At 37.2% G+C, this 23,063-nt stretch overlaps 1 protein-coding gene across 1 annotated transcript in view; it reads right to left on the bottom strand.

Annotated features, from left to right (window-relative positions):
• Positions 1-23,063, bottom strand: part of Fbxl13 (F-box and leucine rich repeat protein 13) — a 205,898-nt gene that overhangs the window by 31,126 nt on the left and 151,709 nt on the right. Inside the window, exon 18 of the mRNA XM_027926292.2 lies at positions 11,345-11,428. Coding sequence (XP_027782093.1) covers positions 11,345-11,428 — 84 coding nt within the window. The remainder of the gene's footprint in view (positions 1-11,344; positions 11,429-23,063) is intronic.

Raw genomic sequence — 23,063 nt, 5'->3', positions numbered from 1 at the left:
AAAGTTCAGTGATTCAAAGTAAATATTTAAGATCAGAAAAGATCCATGGGAGAGTAATTCAGTGTTTGCTGTTTGGGATCATAAACTCAACATTTTTTTTAATTTAAATTTTAATTTTTTTGTACCAGGGATTCAATCCATTGGTAAGCTTAACCACTGACAAACAACATCCCAAGCCCCCTTGCCCCCCCCCCTTTTTTTTAAGTTTTAGAGATAGGTCTTGCTAAGTTATCTAGGGCCTTGCTAAGTTGTTGAGGCTGGCTTTGAACTTTTGATCCTCCTGTCTCAGCCTCCCAAGCCACTAGGATTACAGGCATGCGCCACCACACCCAGGTTTTCTTATACTCTAGAGAGAATAAAATACAGGCTGTCCATAGGCCATAGGCCACTCTGGGGGAAGAAGACTCAGATAGACTGTGGCTGAATGAAGTAGGTCTTTCTGGGTCTTTCTCATAAGGACTGTGTGTGGATTGTGTCACTGGAGCTCGTCTTCTGGACCTTTGTGACCTGAGTTTCTATGTAGGTCTATAGTAGTTCCAAGGGTTTCCGTTTCTAGCACAGATAGTTCAGTGCAAAAGACTGAGAACTCTGAACTGCCAACTCCCACTTACATTTTGCCAGTAAGCACCACATGGACACAACCACTTGACTTCCTAAACATGACTCCCACTGAAAGTCAAATAAACAGCAATGGATCTTGCTTTCCTAGCCTCCCAACTATGAAGCAGTTCACAATCTGTTCAACATGGCTGCTCTTCCCAGCTCCTTATTCCTTGAGTCCTCTTGTCTACCTCCCTTTATATTTGTAAACAAGACAAAATTGTTACTAAAGATCAAACAGAAAAGAAAATCACAAGCTTATAATATAAAATAATGGGTAATAAGTGGTCAAAACACATTGGATATTAAAGGAAAGAGAAACATGTAATTTTCAATGTCTAAGCAGCCAGGGAAAGTTTGAAGTTCCCGGAAAAGAAGGGGCCCTGGAAGGACAATGAGGGAAGTGGAGATTCTAGTATTTCTCCTGCTGTTGATATCCCATGAAAAAACACTGTCAGATACCTTTGTAGTCACCAGAGAACATGACATTTATCTAAGCTGTATCTTTAAAAAGTCACAGTACTACCATTTGCAAGATACCAGAAAATAAGGCACAAGCCAGGCAGAAAAGACATAAGACAGCAGATGGAACTGGCTATTTCTCTTGTGCAGTTATAAATACAATTGTTATGATTGGGATATGAGGTATATCTCTCAAAAGCTCCTGTATTGACACAGGACTGTGAAATGACTGGATTGTAAGAGCTATAACCTAATGAGTCTATCCTAGTATAAATGGACTGGGTGGTAACTGTAGGCAAGTGTGGCATGGTTAGAGGAGGTGGGTCACCGAGGGCATACTCTGTAAAGGCGCATATTCCCTGTAGCCCCTTGTCCCCCGCTGCCCCAAGCTTCCTGACCTCATCATGAACTAAGCAGCTTTCCTCTGGCCTTCTCCCCATGATGTGCTGCCTCATCTTGTGCCCAGAGCAATGGAGTTGACCATCTATGAACTGAGACCTCTGAAACCATGAGCCCCAAATAAACTTTGCATCCTCTAAGTTGTTCTTGTTGAGCATTTTGTTCACAGTGATGCGAACACTGACTAAAACAGAAATTGGTACCAAGAAGCGAAGCTGTTGCTGTGACTAACCTGACCATGTGGTTCAGAACCCTTTGGAGCTGGCTTGTGGGAGAAGTTTTAAGAAGTTGAGAGATACAAGCTGAAAAATATTTAAAATGTTGTAAGTGGAGTTTAACGGATGATTCTGGTGGGAATTCAGAAGACCAGAATGCTGACAAGAATGAGGATTGTACTCATGAGGGCTCTAGGGGAATTAAACTAGAGGCCACTCATATTATATTCTGGCAAAGAAGTTGTCTACATTTTTCACATGTCCTGAGACTGTGTGAGGCCAAATTTAAAAGTGATGGGCTAACTAATCTGGCAGAGGAAATTTCAAGGCAGCACAATATTCAGTCAGTAGCATGGATATTGCTGGCAGCTTTTAGCCTGGTTTACAGCAAGAATCAAGAGCAGAAAACAGGGCTAAAGGATTTTAAAATTTACAGTTTGGCTAGAAAAGTGCATGTAGAGTTGGGTCCAAGGAAAGTGTGCTTATTGAGGAGATTAAATCTCCTACAGAGATGCTAAGTATTTTGTGCAGAGATAATGAGAAAGATGCCTCAAGAGCATCTCAGGCCCACTACCGGCTCCAGGATATACAAAAGAAGATTCCTTTGAGAAGAGATCATGGGGGCATCCTACTTGCACAGGAGAGCCTAGGAAGTTATTGCCTCATACTGAGTCACACAGGACTCAAAGGGCACTGTAACCATAGACCAGAGCATCATCAATGTGGTGCCAGTTCTTCAGGAAGGCAGGATGCCAAAGTAAAAAGTCATGGAGACTATCACTGAAATTTCAAAGGCAGGCCTGGGAGGCCAGGCAAAGTGTAGCAGGTCAGAGTCCCTTCAAGCTGTCCCTGAGAGAGATATGCATGAAGCTGTGAAGGTAAATCTGAAGCTGGAATGGAGACCCCAGGAATTAAGAGATGCCAGTAACATGGACTGTCTACCAAGAAAAGCTGCTGGCTATGGAGAGTCAGGCTAGAAGACAGAACACATTTGTGCTGAAACTGACAAGACCAAAGGGGTGGGGCTGTCCAAGCCCTTTGGAGAATACATCTCCTACTCATGTGTCCCAGAGGCTGTATATGGAATTAGGGGACTTGTTTGCCTGGCTGGGTTTCAGTCTTATTTTGACCCCGTTCCTTCTTTCCATGCCCCCATTCCTCCTTTTTGGAATTGGAATGTTTACCGTGTGACACTGTATATTGGATATATGTAACTTGTTTCTTATTTTTACAGAGTCTAACTCTCAAGAATTTTTCTTCAGTCTCAAAAGGAGACTTTGGACTTGGACTTTTGAGTAATGCTGACACTGTTAAGATTATGGAACTCTTAGAAATGGACTAAATGTATTTTGCATTGTGAGATAGACATGAAATTTTGGGGGTCAGGGGCAGAATATTATGCTTTGGATATGAGGTGTCCCCCCAAAAGTTCCTATGTTAAGGCAGAAATGTGAAATTATTGGATTGTGAGAACTGTAACCTAATTAGACCATCGTACTATGAATGGACTAGGTAGTAACTGTAGGCAAGTGGGGCATGGCTGGAGGAGGTGGATCACTAGGGGTGTGCCCTGGAAGGGTGTATCTGCTCTGTGGCCCTTTACCCACCGCTTTCTGATCCCATCATGAGCTGAGACATTTTCCCCTGCTGGGCCCTTCCTCAATGATGTGCTGCCTTACTTGGGCCCAGAGCAATGGAGTCAGCTGTCTTTCGACTGAGACCTCTGAAACTGAGCCCCAAACAAACTTTCCCTCTTCTAAGTTGTTCTTGTCAGGTATTTTAGTCATAGCAACACAAAAGCTCAGTAAAGCATACAACCCACTGCATTTTGGTTATGGAGTTTTTTGTTTTTTTTTTTAAACATGTCTGTATTAGAGATACTTTTTTCATAATTAACAAAAGATAAGAGGGGTTATGTTTTGGTTTGGAGAAAGTTGACAGTTTATCTAAGTCTAAATCTTTTCCTCCTCTCCAAACCACAAGATTTCCAGAGAGAACAAATAAAACTGCACAAGACTCATATATTCTTCATGACTAAGAGATGGAGAATACTACAACTTTCAAATTACCTGTAAATAAAGTAAAATTAGAAACAAATTCCAACAGAGTTTTCTTAGCCTGCCTTCAGCTGTCATAATCCTGTAGACCATGTGGGAGAGGGGAAGCTTTAAAGACTTACCTAAAAGGCTAATGTGAAGGGAGCTTAGAAGAAACACACTCAGAATCAGGTTTTCTATTTTTTTTTATTTTTTGGTATGGGGATTGAACCCAGGGGCACTTAACCACTAAGCCACATCCTCAACCCTTTTTATTTTTTATTTTGAGACAAGGACTCACTAAGTTGCTTTGGCTTTGCTATGTTGCTGAGGCTAGCTTTGCACTCAGGATCCTTTTGCCTTGGCCTCCCAAGCCACTAGGATTAAGGTGTGTGCCACCACACCCAGCAGAATCACTTTTTATATAGGAAAAAATGAACTTTTTTCTGTACATACACATATCACTCTCAATAATTCCAACACCTAACACCAGATGTGTGGTGTTTTTCACACACGGATCAATTCTCAGCTGAGTTCCATAATGTAACTTAATTGTTTTTAAAAAAATATTTTCAGTTGTAGTTAGACACAATTTCTTTATTTTATTTTATTATTTATTTTTTGTTTGTTTTAGTGTGGTGCTGAGAATTGAATCCAGTGCCTCACATGTGCTAGGCAAGTACTCTACCACTGAGCCACAACCCCAGCCCCACAATGTAACTTAATTCTGATACTTAACTAGAATCAGTGTAAATCCCACAGTTTAAGAACCCAATCCCCACTTCAGTTGCCAATTACAAGTCCCAGGTTGTCACTGTATATCTGATGGATCGGATACAAATGGCGTTCACACAATCACTTTCTGAGATTTGCTAGGACAGCTCAGAGAACTCAAGGAGACCCATTTACCTGATTTTTACATAATAAGGGATATGATAAAGGTCAGAGATGAGCAACCAGATGAAGAGGTACATAGGAAAGACCTGGAAGGTCCTGAGTGCAGGAGCTTCTGTCCCCAAAGAGTTGGGGCATATATCACCAACTCTATGAATATGTTCACCAACCTGGAAGTTTTCCAAACCCCATAGTTCAGGGATATTTTTTTTAAGATAGCCATGATCAGTTATTAGCTCAATCTCAAGCTCCTTCCCCTTTCCCAGAGGATGGGAGTTGAGGTTAAAATGCTAAGCTTCTAATTATGGTTTGGCCTTTCTGGTGACCAGCCCCCAACAAGGAACCATAAGGTTCCTCTAGGAGTTCTGTAGAAACAAATATTAGAACAAATGACTAGTATTCCTAATGCTCAGGAGGTTACAAAGGATTTAGGTGAGCTGTACCAGGATATGGAGACAAAGACCACATTTATATATTATAAATCACACATTCATAGGAAAAGAAAGTGCAACAATAATTGCCAAAATAGGACTTGGTAGCTCATAAATTTTGCTTGGCTATGGAAAAGTTCCTGAAAAATGGGGGTACCTCCCAGGCAGCCAAGTCAGATGCACGGACATCATTTTAACCACCTCTTCACCTTCATCCCACATCCAAAATATTACTAATTCCATGATTTTTTTCTATCTAAATGTCCTCTTGTGTTCAGTTGCCATCTTCTCTTCCCTGGGTAATAACACCTCTTAGCTTACCTTTACCTTCATTGTTGATGCTTTCTTTTCTTCCCCTTGCCCTTCAATCAATCTTCCATGTTATTTACTTAAAAGATTTTCTGACAGATAAACTCCCTGGCATTCCCATGCCGGATTAGGTACCTCATTTGAATCCTTCCATAACTTTCTACATGCTTTTATCACAACATAATGACTAAAGGAGTCACTTTGGAATTAGACATTTTATACTGTAGGTTATGTGCTTACTTATTTCATGTCTTGGGGAAACATTTCTAACTTCTATGAACCTAGTCTTTAAAATGTAATTAAAAGTATTACTAACTCATAAGGTAGGTAATTGATACATAGAAAATACAACAAAGACTAATATGTAGTAGATGCTAAATTAATGTTAGTTTGAAATTGCCACATGATATTAGATTTTTCTTCTTATAAATGTTCCTAACCCACTGAAGCTTGCCTCATCACTTACAAAAATCTATATGATTTTGGTTCTTTTTTCAAATATAGATGATTTAAGCATCTATTACATAGAAAGTCCAATAAAAAAAAATGCTCAGGTCAATCACTGAACAAGAGGGTACATTTTCACAAAATTAATTAATCTGAAATGAGACAGTTTTAGATGGTCTTACACGAGGGCATTAGAGGGGCCTGATCATCTAAATTATTTCTAACTTGGTAATTGCAAATAATATCCTACTTTACTAAGGACACTTAAGAAACTTTCTGAATGGACATGACCAAAGTACCTGAACTCTGGAGCAGTCACAGACCCCCACCTATTGAGCATAGCCCACCAGGCTGCACTCTAGAGAGCACAAAGATCGTGTGCTTGCCAGCCCTTCTGCAGTGCTGGCCAACACTGGATGCCCCAAAATGAGTCAATTATTTCTTTGAAGAGCATATTCCAAATTATCCTTTTGTGAAGAGCACTGGCTGTTGAGATTACTTGTGTTTTACCAAGTGTAAATAATTAAACTATTATACTAACAATTTTTTAAAACTTAATAGTGTATGTTGGTTACTATATAGAACAATAACAACAGTAATCACACTTACTCTGTGTCAGGAATCATACCAAGTACTTAGCTATTTTATATCATTTAATACAACCTAAAGAATATTTTTAAATTATACTCATTTTTATGAATGAGGAATCTTAAGACCCAGGGAAAGAAAGTAACTTACCCAAAGTCACACAGCCCAACAGAGCCAAAGTTGGAAAGTCCTGTCTGACTCTAAACCAGAGAGTGGCAATTATAACTTGTGAGGCAAACCTGGTCTGCCATCTATTTTTGTATGGCCTACATGCCAAGAATGGATTTTATATTTTTAAATGGTTGGAAAATAACAAAAGAATATTTAATAACATGTGTAAATTACATAAAGTTAAATTTCAGTGTCCATAAATAAAGTTCCAGTGTCCATAAACAAAGTTTTATTGGAAAACAGACACTCATTTTTTTTTCCACATTGTCTATGGCTGTTCCCACACAATAGCAGCAAAACTGAACAGTTGTGACAGAGACTATGTGGCTTTGAAAGTCTAGAATATAAGCTACCTGGTCCTGAACAGAAAAACATTACAGAAAGGTTAACAAAAAAAGCCAACTCCTACTCTAATATGCTAACTCCTATCTGTTTCACAACTGTAGTCACTATAACAGTGATGAACTATTGTGAGGCTAAGTACATTGCGTAAGATCATGTGGCCATGTGGAAGGCAGAATCAGTATAAAAATCAAGACTTCGGTCAGTAGAGACCAATCCCCTATATTACATCATTATCTTTGCCTAAGAAAGTCAATCCACACACTCCCATAGAAAATAGAGCCTTGTAATTTAAGTGGATGATTATTTTTGAAATTAAAGATAATTCATTAACAAACTAATTTTTTAATTTTTTCCTTGAGTGCTGACCACCATTTACTGGTTTTAGCCTTAAAAGCACACACATGTGCGCGCGCGCACACACACACACACACACACACTATACACACACATTTATTTACATATATATATATATATATATATATATATATATATATATACATACACATACATTTATATATGTGTATATATATATACACACATGTATATATATTACAGAATACAATCTTATAGCATCTCTAAACACAATTTGGATGCAAAAAACATACATTGACATATGTATGTTATGTAATATATACTAAGATATATAGATACACTTAATTCACACACATATTAAACATATAGTTTTACATTTGCTTATGTATTTACATGTAAACACATATAATCAAACATGAAGTGCCTGTACATTTAATTTATACATACTAAACAATAGGTACACATTTATGTACGCATTTACATATAAACATGCATGTATGCACACTTTTTTTCAAGATGACATTCTTTTATTATATTGCAAAAGAGAATACTTCCATTTGTCCCAAATCCCCAAATAAAGCAATTATAAACTCAGAAAATTGTGAGACAATTCTAGTCTCACTACAACAGGCTTTAACTTCACCCACATCTTTGTTATACATTCAGTATACAGAAAGTGTGGATTTGAATATTATGCACACTTTTCACAGCATACATGTGTTAGTGTTTTTGGTGGGTCACATGAAACCTGATTTTTGCTTCCTAATTCCCCTTTTTAACTGCCTCAACATACTAACACTGAAATAATCAGAAAGTTTTGTCTAATTGCAAGATTTTCACCCACAGATACTCTGCATAAAGAAAAACATATACCTTCATATGAATGAATATTACATTACTGTTATTAATAGTATACTTTATTCTTAAAAAAAAGAAACAAGAAGTGTGAACTAGATGAAGGAAATATAAAAAGTAACCAGAGTACATAATTGGATTTATTCCATTGGTTCTATCATAGTAATCTAATACAGAACTTGCCGTTTATCTGTCTTGTAACACTTCCATTTAAACTTATTTCTCTGCCAAACTTGACATTCTATTATTTAATATTATAAAATGCTCAAAAAATGTTTCTTGAGAAATGCTTGATTACAGTTATATCAAACATTTCTTCCAAAGTTGCATTTCAAGAGCACCAAATAATTTTAATTTAACATAATCATTGAACACATAATATTTTCAGAAAAGAACTGAAGCTGGAGAAAATAATTAAAGCCAGATCCTAAAAGTCAATACATCTGAGGCCCCAGACACATAATCTGCAAGAGCTGTAGCTTCCAGTAAAACTCCAAAATGAGGTAATTTTTTAATTATTATGTTTACAACTCTTACAAAACCTAACTAGGGTAAAAATCTTTTCATTTCTCATTAAAATGGGGTTTTCAATGTCTTATGCTAAAAAGAGAGTCTCCCCTACCTTTTATGAGTAGAGAGAGAAAATTTCTGATAAATTATGAATAACCTAAACATCTAATTTAATTGCTATGTTTTGCTCCTTTACTCTCTTTATAAATCCAGATAATAAGTTGTGAAATTGGCAAAAGTCACTTTCTCCTCCCCTTTCTTTCTCTGTTCCCTTTTTGAGACTAAATTCAGTGAGAGGAGGGAAAGAGGAAAATGATTACTTTTAGCATGTCCAGAAGTGTGAACCTTGGAAGAGTTAAAACTGGCTAAAAAACAACAACAACCACATACACACACATACACACACACACATACACACACACACCACTTCAAAAACAGAGAGGAGAAAAAGAGGAATGAGAGATGGTGAAAACAAAATTTCCTTTTCATGAACTTGAACAAAATAGCTGATTTGATGCAACTAATAATTGAGTAATTATGTATTTCCATGTTCCTGTATTCCATGCACCTTTAAAAAAATTATCTCTTTTAGATTACTTAAATTAAATACATACAATTTATTTATTTATTTATTTGTTTATTTATTTATTTTGGTGCTGGGGATCCAACTCAGGGCCTTGTGCATGCAAGGCAAGCCCTCTACCAACTGAGGTATATCCCCAGCCGTAAATACATACAAATTTTTAAAAGGTCAAATTTTATTCAAACTTTTAACTATTTTATTTTATTCATTCATTATTTATAGAATACCTGTAATATACCTGCAACTATATTAACTACTGGAACTACAAACTCAAATAAGAAATGATCTTTTCTCTCAAGGAACTTAGAATTCTGTTGTAGAAATTGGTTTCTCAACCTCAGTATTATTGACATGAGGGTTAACTCATTCTTTGTCATAGGGAGTTCTCTTGTATACTGTATGATGTTAATATCACCTCTGGCCCATGGATGGATGAATGAATAAATGGATATGTGAGTAGATGGATAGATGCGGAGGAGAGCTAATAGATTAATGGATAAATGGATGATGATTAATTAGGCAGGCAGATAAATGGATAGGTAGGTTGATGTATAGATGGATGAATATATAGGTGGATAAATAGAGGAAAGGTGGGTGGATAGATGGGTGGGTGGCTGGATGGGGACACATTATATATATGTACTGAACTATTGTTCTGTCCCTCATAAATATGTACAAATATTTTGTGCCCTTTAAAAACGAGAGAGTGAGCTAGGATGTAGTTGAGTGGTAGAGTGCTTGCCTAGCATGTATGAGGCCCTGGGTTCAATTTCTAGAATCACACACACACACACACATACATACACGGAAAAGAAAAGAAAAAGGTAAGAAGAAAGGAGCTGAGAAGAAGACAACAAGTTCTCCATAGTCTTGCTTTCTGGTTGTTGACTAGGGTGCAATTTCCTGAATAGGTGTAGACTGACTGATCTGGGACCAGAAAGAACATATATAAGGATTGGAAACTTATGTCCAATTCATGATCAGTATAATTCCACAGCATGTACAACCACAAGAATGGGATCCTGTTTAGAATAAGCTATTCTCCATGTATGTATAATATGTCAAAATACACTCTGCTGTCATGTATATCTAAAAAAATAAATAAATTTTAAAAAAACTAGGAATGGGGCTGGGGTTCTGGCTCAGTGGTAGAGTGTTGCCTGGCACATGTGAGGCACAGGGTTCAATCCTCAACACCATATAAAAATAAATAAATAAAATAAAGGCATTGTGTCTGTCTACAGCTAAACATTATTTAAAAAAAAAACTAGGAATGGAATCACCATTTAAAAGAAAAAAAAAGAAGAAGAAGAAAGCAGAATACTCTACTTGTGGGATCCATCCCTTTATCTCTGAAGAAAGTTCCTTCTGCCCTTTTTTCCTTTTTTTCCTAAGTCCCTCAATGTTCATGGTTAGCCTCAGGTTCTCCTATGTGGCGAGGTCTTTTAAACTCTCAAGACTCATTTATTTGGAGTTCCCAGTGTCTTTAACAATTTCCATATGCCTCGGTTATCGGTTTTGTCCCTTTTCCACACATGCATGACACACTGTTTTGGTGTTTTTTAATCTTAACAACCCAGTAAGATGCTGAATGTGCTGAAAATGACACTGTGGTTGCTCACAATGCCTACTTTATGACTTCCTGTACATCTCTCAGGACCAGGTCTAGGAAATTGATCTTTCTCATAAATTATTGAAGTATCATTTGAGCACATAAACATTTATCCTACTCAATTACTTACCTTATGCTGTCCATTCTGATAAAGAATGCTACCAACTATTTTGAGTAACTTAACTTTCAAATTGTTAAGTATCTGGTATAGGTTTTTCAAAGTCGCCCAATGTTCATGGTTAGATTACTTAACATTTTTATTCTATTGAGCCCTCTCTATATATGAGAAGACTTTTTAACACAGAGCAGTTCCATCACTCTCCAAATAAAATGTCTCTATTTATCTGAGTCTGACATGAGGAAGAAAGAGAAAAATGAGAAAACAAAGCCTCTCACTCATGTTGGCCTGGAAGACCCAACAAAGAGCCCAGAGTTGATCTTGGCTCAACCATAATCACATATGTGTTGTTCAATTTCTCACCCACTTCTTTTATCTACTCTGACCTACAAAGTTTATTCAATTTATTCTTAGTTTTCTATCACAGTTCTTTAACAGAAGACCTTAATTATCATACCTGAATTCCAAGATCCGTGATTTTATAACACTCAGATAAAGAAAGTTCCTTAAGTTTCTTATGTCTGGAAAGCATTATCAAACCCTGAAAATATAAAGATCATTTTAGATTATAATTTAGTATGGAAGGTATATTTTTAATAACTATTTGTGCAAATTAACAGCATTTTTTTTAAAATTATGCAAGCAAAAAGAATTTATTTCCTGTTATATTTCTCTATATTTGACAAAACAAACTCAATTTGGATAAAAAGATTATTGAATAATGTTTCTCTAATATTTTTGTCTCTGATATTTTGCAAAAAGTGCTGCAGAATTCCAGGGCAAGAAAACTCCTTAGGAAGTTATTACATTGCTGTTTTCAGACAGATGTTATCGGAATCAATATAAACAACTCTAACTTTATCTTGAAGACACTTTATGTGGCTAATGAATCTGTTTGTCAGTAAGTCCTTATTCGTTCCAAACCTACAAATCTCAAAATCTTTAGCTAATTTTATGATTAAAGAGAAGAAGAAGAGAGAGAAAGGGAATAGATCTTTATATAAAGGCCTACTGACAGATAATCTCTCACTAATAGCCCACTTCTTTTTCAGTTTTAATACATTGTTTCTTTTTATGGAATACAAAATAGATTGCACTTTTCAGCTCTTACATTTTTAATATGTGATTGTATTGTCCTTTCTCAGGACTTTCCCCCCTAAACTGATAGGCACAACCCTCAGATATAAGAATTGACAAATGTGGCTTATAGATGCCATCTTCCTGTTTTGCTTTCAGGATCTTGTTACTTTTATAATTCCATAAAATAACATCCTCAGTGTCTCTCTCTCTCTCTCTCTCTCTCTCTCTCTCTCTCTCTCTCTCTCTCTCTTTCTCTCTCCCCCCCCCCCCATTCTGTGATTCCAGAGTCAGTTAGCAGAGAAAATGCTAGAAATGGCTATAGATTTGTCCTTTTATTTGTATTTCTGGTTTACATTTTATTGATTTTTAAATGCAACATTTGGGTCATAATTGAATATGGAGTCTGCAAATATTAGATTTTTTTTCCCTTTGGGCCTCTTCATTTAAAGAAAGGAGGAAAAAAAAGTCCAAACTAAAGGAAAAAGTGTTAGATTTAAGCCACTGTTTAAACTGTGATTTGTAATTTTGTTTGATGGTTCTGTACACCACCCCAAAATAAAATCACTCTGTTCATTCTTTTAATTTTATTGTGACTGTGGATTCTTTTGCTAGGAACATATTATGTTTTCTGCCTCCTTGTTTCAAAACAAAGAATGATCAAACCCTGTGGAGCTATTGAATGTGGTCTGGGTTCCAGATGTGGAAGATATTTTATTCATGTTAGAAGAATTGGAAGAGCTTAGATATTTCCCCAATAAAAAAAAACAAATAGTTTAAATGAAAATATCAAGTAAGAGATGCAAAGTTTGTCTCTTTGCCTTATAGTTGATAGTAGCCAAGTGTGTTTTATTATCCTATGGAAAATTTATCCTATGGAATTATACTTAACATTTTCATTTAGACTTTACTTTCATGTAGACAAGTTAGAATTTTTAAAGACTGGCTGCAAATGACATGCACTTGCTAAAGATGCCATTTATCATCCTGTGAAATCTTTACAATTTTATCAGAATTATTAAAGTATTAAAACAAAATGCCATGTTTAATCATAATTGTTCACTAAAACATATTTTCCCTTTTTTATTTAACACAGTTGCCACAGAATTCCTTTTAGGGGGAAACTGTTGGCCTTGTTGATATTACTGCTTGTTTTGCTTTGCTTTACTTTGTTTAATTTGATTCCTGGTGCCAAGGTTTTACTTCTGGAAGGAATGGACAGAGTAGAATGGGAAGACAATGGGAGGAAAGAGGATCCAGCAAGATGGAGTGACTGGGTCTCAGTGGGCAAAGGCAGGTTAATGCCCACTTCCAGGGAAATCGAGGCATCATTGTAATATTAGTCTTCCTTGGTCTCCAGAAGTTAGTCCAATACCTGAGATCTTTTGCAGGAAGGTTTTTGCTTTATTTTCTCAAAGAGTAAAAGGAGGCTAAATTTCATAATCAGGTAAGGAACCATAGAGGAAAGTGGCCAGTGTGGTGGTCTGGTGATGTCAGAGGCAGTGCAGATTGTGTGAGAATGCAAGGCTCCAGAGATTCCCAGAAATTCTAGGGAGCTCTCTGTTCCTTCAAAGCCATGGAATCAAGATAATTGAATCTGAGATATGTAGAAGTTAGATGCAAAAATGGCTTATATTATAGCTCTAATATCAGGTTCACTGCGGGGAACATCAAGACAAAAGGCTCAAAAGAACACAGGCACCAAGTTGAAAAGCCTTGTACATTATTCTAAGAAATCTGGACTTCACCCTATGCAACAGAGATAAACAGAACTTTCCCTTTCCGCGGGAAATGACATACAGTGACCATAACCTAAGAAAAGATAAGTGTTTAAAGAGATGTACAGGGACCACACAGCAGGGTGCAATTGCTTCCAGTTGGAAGGAAAAAGTAGTGGTCTAGAAAAGACTTTTAAAGAGGAAGGACAGTTTGACTTAAGACTGACTATGATTCTGACAAGCAACAAAATAATGGGAACAGTGTTTTCAGGCTGAGGAAATGGCATGAACAGAGACTTCATGTGGAAAGTGTGAGTTGTTTGGAAGTAGTTCAGTTTGGGGTCATTGGGATTAGTGGGAGGGAATATGGAATACATGCACACAAGACATTTGGGAACAGAAAAATCCTTGAATGTTACACTTTTCCCCCAAGTTTACATCTGGAATTGTTTAGCTAATGTAGACAACACAGCAATGAATTAGTTACCAAATGTTGAAATGGTATGTATACGTGTGTATATATATACTATGTGGCTGAGGTATGATACCCTGGTTTAGGATATCACCAACATAAACATAAAATATCCTTCCCTCAACTCTTTATTTTGAAAATATTCAAATTTACAGGAAGGTTCAAAGAAAGGTACAATAAATATCTATATATACTTTACTTAAATTCACCAACTATAAACATTTTGCCATAATTTGGTCAATGACTTTGTGTATGAACAAATTTTTATTCATGTGTGTGAAAATAATTTTATATTTATACATATATATACCTATCTTCTTTTATATATTTAAGTTGTAATTCTCCAAATCCTTGGAAAATAAGTTTCATATATTATGATGCTTTGCCCTAAATATTCTGTATGCATCTTCTTAGGAATTTTTCTTTGTAACTGTATAGAATCATATATATACATGTATATGTACGCATATATATGTGACCTATATGTATACACATATGTAGTTATGTACACACACGTATATATTATATACATACATATACATATATATGTATGACATATATATATACATATATATGACATATATAGATATAGATATAGATATCACTCTCACACCAAAGAAAAATAATAGTAATAACTTAAGGTTAATAAAGGTAAATATTCACCTTTTATTTCCTAGGACCTAGTCATAGTTCATACATTTTATTTGGTTGTTATGTCTATTTATTTCTTTAGCTTTCTTTCTTTTCTTTTCCTTAAATTTTGTCCTTTAAGACATTGACATTTTTGAAAAGCCCAGGCCAGTTGTTACTTAGAATGTGCCATACTCTAGATTTGTGTCCAATTGTTACTTATGATTAGATTCAAGGTAAACTTTTTTTTTTTTGGCAAAAACCATGTAAGTGCTGCTGCATCCCATTGGAAGGCGCAGGTCAGTTTGCCCCACTATTGGTGATGCCACTGGATACTTGGTTCGGAAGGTGACTACTAGATCTCTTCATGGAAGTATTTCTCCCTAATTTATTTAATAAATAATCTGTGGTGTGATTCTTTACAACTTCAAGGATACTATTTTCCCCAAATCTTTCAGACAATTATGTTAATATTCATTGTTGATTCTTGCCTAAATCAATTATAACACTGAGAGTTGCCAAATGCTAATTTTAAATCCTATTTTTCATTCTATATTTATTTGCTGATATTTATTTAAACATTCTTCTTTATCGTCATTTCCCCTGCTGAATGTTTTTGGAGGTGTTTTGAGTAAAACAAAATTATTCCAGACATAACACTAAACTTTCCAATAATTTTTTGTGTACCTATTAATAACTTTTTTTTTTTTGATGCTGTGAACTGAACCCAGGGCCTTGAGCATGTTATGTGTATGTTCTACCATTTGGCTACACTCCTAGTCACCTTTTAATTTTCCCTGAATTCCTGTTGGGGAATTTACAAAATGTAGTTATTATTTTGATTGGTATGATTATGTTACCTATTGGCAAAAGATGATACACTAATAAAAGCAACAATACCCTGCCCCACTATAAGACTGAACATTTGACCATAATTCAAAAACAAACCATGTTTTGTATACAGAATTTAAGTGGATAAAACCTTGTTAAACAGAACTTAACATTCTGGAAATAGATTTATTCTTTATAACTTGCATATGGCTTTTCTTTTGAGATACTGTACTTTTAGAAAAAGTCTGGAAAAAATTGCCTAGGCATTATGGAATTTGAACATTTGAACAAAATATAATGTTGTAATTTATCTGGCTGCTGCATTGCTATAAATCATTCTTGCTTACAGTTTGTTTTAGTTTAGAAACAATTTAATAACAGGCACAACAGAAGAGTAAATAAGCATAAACTTTAAAGAATCACTCTTAAAAATATATAAAATTACAAAAGACTATATAGTTAGTCCATCTTTTTTTTAAGAGAGAGAGAGAGAGAGAGAATTTTTTAATATTTATTTTTTAGTTTTTTCGATGGACACAACATCTTTTATTTTATTTTTATGTGGTGCTGAGGATTGAACCCAGCGCCCTGCGCATGACAGGCGAGTGCTCTACCGCTTGAGCCACATCCCCAGCCCTAGTCCATATTTTAAAAAAATTTTTCTTCATTTTTCAATAGTCTTTAGGCCCAGTAGCCTGTAGACTTTAAGGTACACATGCTAAAACAAATCTCTCATGCATAGTTGTGAGATAAACCATTGCAAAAGTATAGTCTGGCGACTTTAGAAGTAAAGAGACTTATTTGCCTTCCAATCCTGGCAGCTAGAGCCTCCCAACAGCATGGTGCTGGCTTCCTTTGTAGGGTCCCCTTCACTGAGTCATAACAGAAGAGCCCATGCCCTTGCTCTATAACAACCTACTCTCATGAGAAAAATTTTAATTCATTGTGAGGGTGAAGCCCCCATGACCAAATTCCCTTCTACTAGGCCCCACTTCTTAAAGCTTCCCTTACCTCAATATCACTTCCCTGGGGATCAAGCCCCCAGTACATGAACATTTAGGGACAAATCATATGCAAACCTATTGAGAAGTCAATTGGCTAAGACAACAAAAAAAAAAATGTCTAGTTCAACAGAAGGGGAAAATGAGGTAGAAAAAAAATGCCAAGGATCATAAAATCTTCAAGGAAAGATGTTATGTCTTCCTGTCTTACTCCTATTTTTATACTTAAACCTAGAAGAGTGCCTTAAATACAGGAGGAACTACAAAGACAAGGAGGGAGGGAAGAATGAACTAATGAATAATGAAGTCTCTCAAGAGTGTTTGCCCCCCACCAGCACTGAATCATGGTGGATCCCTTACAATGAACCTCTCTCGTGCCTCATCCCACCTGCCTCCTCCTCCACTGAGAATGAACTCTGCCTTATGTCACTGAAGCTTTCCGCTGTTCTTCAAAGCCATCAAGCCTCACCTACTCCACCAGAGACCACAGACCAGAAGTGCTCACTCTCCCAACTCATTGGTGCTGCTAAAACACATCTCCCTCGCTGCAGCAAACTGACCTATTGTGTCCTCATTCAAATAAATAGTCATTGAGATGCACTGAGCACTTACCACGTGCCAGGTACTCTGCAGGCAGTTGACATGCATCATCTTGTCTTATTTAATCCTTACAATAACATCGTGAAACAGGCAATATTAAAATTACTGTTTTAAAGAGAAGGAAACGGAGGCACAGAGAGGTTGAGTAACTTGTGCAAGGCCTCAGTGTTGTGGCACTAGCCGGCATGTGAGCCCACCTCTGAACTCATGCCTTTGGTGACTTTTAACAAACAGTGTCAATTTTGTTGTTGTTAGTTTGCCACTAGACCGTACCTTGACACAGGACTGCATCTTTCAGTTTAGTACTTTCTGAACTTAGCATAGTGTCTGATATTCAGTTGACTGGGAAGAAATATTTATTGAATGAGTGAGTAGTCTGTGAAATTATCTATTTTTTATGGACCCAATTTTATCTTGCTGGCATGCTCTCAGAATTCTTGGATGGAATGTACTTCCTTTTGGAATTGTTTGAATCAGTGTCTACATTCCATATGTCTCTCTCTGAAAGATTTGCTCTGTTTGTTGCTGCCCAACACATTTTTTTTAGGAATAAAGAACAGGAAATACATATTATCTCAATTAACACAGCCTCTTTCTATTATCATTGACAATGCTGTTTTGCACAATATTCTTGAAAATTTATCTTAATCTCCCCAGAGATCTTCTCTTTTACACTAATTAGGAATTGTAATTTTATAAAAATAATTTACCTTTTCCTCTCAATTATTTTCATTCTTTTTTACTTATTCATTATTCTGAATTTTGTACATTTCTTTTTAGAATCTATCAACCTTTCTGACCTAGTTTACTGATCTACAAGTCTGAAGAACAGCAGGCTTTGTCCAACACATAGAAATAAGTCCTCTACATACGATGAGTTGGAGGGAGAAAAAATTGGTCTGTGTTACTTGGTTTTAGAGCAGCTCATTTTGAGCCTGCTTGCTTCCACCTAATGGGGGTCGAGAAGGGGGCTATGCTGTCAAAGATCCTTCCTGAGGGAAGAGACAGGCTTCTATTGGTCACTTCTGTTTGCACAGTTTTTAGTGGGCACTTTTGTTGGTAACAGGAGACAAGGGACTGAAGACTTTGTGAAGAGAAACCACTGTCATGACTTAAGGGACCAGCAGATTCACAGAAGACCCCTGGCTGACTTCTGGTTATGTGCTTTTTGAAAATTAAAGGCAAATTCTTTTGTCTCCAAGTTACCCTGCTTCCTTTTAACTCTCAGTCTTCCTCTTTCTTGAATCCCAAGTGATTTCCTGTGTTTCCTGCCTTAGAGGTTTGCTTTACTGGGCCTCAGGCTTTATTTGTGTGTGTTCCAGGCAGATGGGTGGTCTCTTGCAAGTGTATCATCAGATTAAGACCTGCAGCTGTAAGCACTCCCACTCCAGCTCAGAGAACTGATGAGAAAATGTGGAATTTAAAGAAGCCTTAAGTGTTTGGTTGAGAGGAAGGAAATGGTGCCAGATCCATTCATTCACTCGCTCACTCATCCAACACTGTGTGTGCCTCCTGTGAATCCTTAGGCATTACCTTAGGCACCCTAAAGATGAGGTGGCCCAGCCTCTGCTTTCAGGAAGCTTACAGTGCTGTTGGGAGGCAGGTGTAGAACTAGTAAAATATAACGAGCTGATTGCTTTGGTGGCGGCACATGGGAAATGCAGGAGAAGCCAGAGAAGATCCTGGGCCTGCCCACAATTCCAGGAAAGCCTCTCACAGATGAAACTTAAGGGTTAAAAGTTTACTGGGTGGACAAGTGAGAGGGTGTTTCAGACAAAGGGCAGAAATGGGGAAGCAGGAAGAGCATGGCATGTGTGAGAAGCCTTAGGAGGGTCAGCTCAGTCTCTGGAGCTGAAGAAAGGCAGGAGTCAAGTTTGATGAGGGAGCTGCAAAGATAAACAGAGGTCCCTTGGAAAGACTAGGCCACCACACTAGACTGCTCAGACTTTATTCTGTGCGCAGTGTGGAGCCCCTGCAAGAACTCTGAGTAAGGAGACGACAGGCTCAGAGTTGCATACTGAAAGATCACAGTGCAGCAGAGTAGAGACGAGATTAGAGGACAGTGGTACTTAAGAAACCGTGGCAGTGGGGATGGAGAGAAGGCAGGGGCAGATAAAAGAGAGACTAATAGACTATACAAAAGATTGCTACAGTTTTCATATTGTCTTCTTTCTATTTTAGCATATAATTTATTCATACATTTTTTGTTTTGTTTTGACTAAGAATATCTGAAACTTGATAGCTTTTTAACATATGCAATTAAAATTAACGTGAAACAATGCCAACATTCAATTAGTATTGAATATATATTTGTTTATTTATTTGGTACTGGGGATTGAACCCAGAGACACTTTACCTCAGAGCCACATCTCCAGTCTTCCTCTTCTTCTTCTTTTATTTATTTTTATTTTTATTTGTGGCAAGTTCTCACTAAGTTTCTTAGGACTTTGCTTAGCTGCTGAGGCTTGCCTTGAACTTGTGATCCTCCTGCCTCAGTCTCCCAAGACACTGAGATTACAGGCATGTGCCTCTACACCCAGCTCTAATTTTTTTAATCCAATTTAAAACTATCTTTGTGCTACCAATAATTTAAGAGCCACATTATGGTTTCTCAACCAAAAGCTCATGTGTGAGACAATGCAGGAATGTTCAGAGATGAGTTAGATTATGAAATCTATAACCTAATGAGTGGATTAATCCATTGGATGGATTAATAATGTGAATCAACTACTGGGTGGTAATTGTAGGTAAGTGGGGTGTGTGACCTTAGGGATCATATTTGTCCCTCTGATCACTTTCTCTCTGTGCTTCCTGGCTGACATGAACTGAGCAGCCCTGCTCCACTAAGCCCTTCTGCCATGATATTCCACTATCATCTCAGGCCAGAGCAATGAAGTTGGTCGAGCATGGACTGAACCCCTGAACCCATGAGCCAAAATAATTTTTTTCGCCTCTAAGTTGTTCTTATCAGCTATTTTGTCATAGGACAAAAACAAAAACAAAAAACTGTCTTAACAAGCCATTATTACTATGAGGTTATCTAACTAGATAACAGAAATAGGGACTATGTTGTAATGTGACAGATAAGGTACATTAGACACTAAATGTCACTTATTTAGAAAGACATCTAGAGACTTGTTTTCTTAAAGAATGCAGCAATGATATAAAACCACTGATGTCAAATAGAAGTGCCCTAGGTTGAAAAGTGGTTTTCTGATAATTATGAACAGCATGACCAATGTTTATTATAGGGAAAATAATGCCAAAAATATTTAAAAGGCACTAACAGCTATTTCAAAATCCTTTAACTCTTATCAGTATTATCAATCATTATTTGCTCAACATGTACCCAGGCACATAAAGAATAGAAGAAATAACATCCCAGGCACAGGCATAATATGTACAAAGGTCCTGAGGTAGGAAAGACTTTGGCTTAAGGAGCTAAAAGGAGGCATAAGGGGTAGACAGAAGGGAATGACAGGCGTAGGATTATAAAATGACACCAGAGGGGTAAATGGGTGTCTGTTTGATTAATGGCAAATGTTCTTTCAAATTTTGTCTTTTTCTGGTTTTCTGCTTTATAAGACATTGTTGGTTATTCTCACTCCACTCCACACCGGGCTACACTCACTTGGTTCTCTTAAACCTTCTTTCTCATTCTCATGGTCTCCCTGAGGATCTTGACCACAGTCACACCACTGTGCTAATGACTCCCACACCTGCAGCTCCAGCCACCCATCTGTCTCCCAAGTCTTTGGCCTCAGTACTCCACAGGTTCCTAGTCTGATAAAACTGAAATAATTTTTCCCTCAAAACTTGTAACATTTCTTACATAACCTAACTTTTTTGAAGTAGGATTTCCATCCACCCAAAGCCAGATTTTTAAACTCATTCTTATCCTCTCACCTTATCCTCAGATCCTCATTTTTCACAACTAATCAATCATCAAGTTCTTTTAGTTTCACCTAATAAATATTTTTAAATAAGTCTTTTCCATACTAGTTCTAGTCTCTGACTAGTTCAAGAACTCCTCATCTCTTTCTTTAGTCACTGAAATAACCCCTACTGGTCTCCCTGACTCCAGTCTTTCTCCCTCTGATGCATCTCCACTAGAACAACCCAAATAATCTATGTGCAACGAGAGACTGACTATGACTTCCTAACAAAATGCCCCTTCCTCCATGTCTGGTTGGTCCACTCTGGCATCCCCTTGGTTCAAGTCCAAGCTCCTTGGAACAGCATGTAACTCTCTCAATGATCTCTCCTTTTCACAGTACATTCTAGCAGGACCAAGCTGCACAGAATTCCCTGAACAAGCAGGCAGCTGCATGTCTCTGTGTTGGACAGGCTGAGTTCAGAGATCCTTTCCTCTGCTTGCCTCCATCACTACACCCGCCAAATCGTACTTAACTTATCCATGCCTACCCTTTCCAACTGGGCTGCAGAGAAGTGGTATTATTCCTTTTGGGTAACTGTGGAGTCCAGCACTTGTTCCTTCATTCAGTGAGGATTTATCAAGTGCCTACTACTTCCTAGGGTTCTGGGAAAACAGCAGTGAACAAAACAGTGTCAGTCCTCATGGAGCTCATGTTTATGAGGAGACTCCAGGAGATCACCTACATGCTAGGCACTCACAACCTATTACTCAGAATGAAAATTTTTGAAATTTGGGCAAATGAAAGACTCTTCTTAAACCACTAAACACAATGTCTGGAACATTTGCTCTGACTCACTTTTCCTTTGAACAACAAATATGGCAGTGACTAAGGCAACTTAAACTACAGATTGAACTGCTCTAATTGTGAGTCCTATGGTCTTTAGTAAATCATAATTCTCGTAACTACTATAAAACATTTTCCCATGTACATACATGGAGAGAGATGTGTGTGTGTGTGTGTGTGTGTGTGTATGTATCCTCGTGTTCAAATAATCCTTGGGGTAGGAAAGGAATGAATAACATCTCATTTAATTAGACATTTCTAAAACTATAGAAGATTAAAGATTTCTAAAGGTTCCTGGCCCATGACTGCCTTGGAAACAACATCTCTTAACACTCTCCTCACAATCTAGCCATACTCAGTTGTGTGGACTTCTTGATGCCACACATCTTTAAACTTCCATATCTTGGTGAAGGCTGTTTCTTTGGCTCACCACTCCACCCCCTCCCCTTCCTTCTCATTTTATTTCCTTCTCTGAGCCAGGTGAGGTTTTTCTTCTCTTGTCCTCTATACCCATCACACTGCAAAAACATGTGGCCCACTAGAATGTAGGTGCCAGGAAGAGGGTCCATGTCTGGGTGGTCCACTCTGGCATCCTCAGCTCCAAGTACAATACATACTTGTTAACTAAATTGAATAGTGGGATTTCAGCTGAAAACTCACTCAGAAGAATTGGGAATGGGCATAATTATTAGAAAACATAATAAATCTTCCCCCCTAAAGGCACAATTGGTCAGTCACATTTCATCTCTGGCGAATATCTACAACATTCCAAAATTTAAATTCTGAATGTTAAGTCTGTAGTCAAATTTGTACTTTATTAGACTTACAGTCCAGGCTGGTGTTTAGCTGCCCAAGTTGACATCTGGGCTGACTCATTTTAATTTGACTGTTTGAGGTTAACATCCACAGCTGTCGTAGCACTGTTATTGTCAGTCATTGCCTTTGAGATCAGAGTTTAACCGACTCAGAGGAAGAAAACAACAGCCTTCACAAGACCTGCATTCCAGTCATTTGTCAGAAAACAACCAGTGTTCTTACCCATGGATGTCTGTTTAGAGCTCTTTCATGTGTATTCTTCTGAAGAAAATAAAAACAGAGGATAGAACTTTAAACTACATCCCTCAGT

This window comes from Marmota flaviventris, chromosome 1 (genome assembly GCF_047511675.1).
Source record: "Marmota flaviventris isolate mMarFla1 chromosome 1, mMarFla1.hap1, whole genome shotgun sequence".
In the NCBI taxonomy this organism is placed as follows: Eukaryota; Metazoa; Chordata; class Mammalia; order Rodentia; family Sciuridae; genus Marmota; species Marmota flaviventris.
This window is presented reverse-complemented; position numbering and strand designations above follow the sequence as displayed.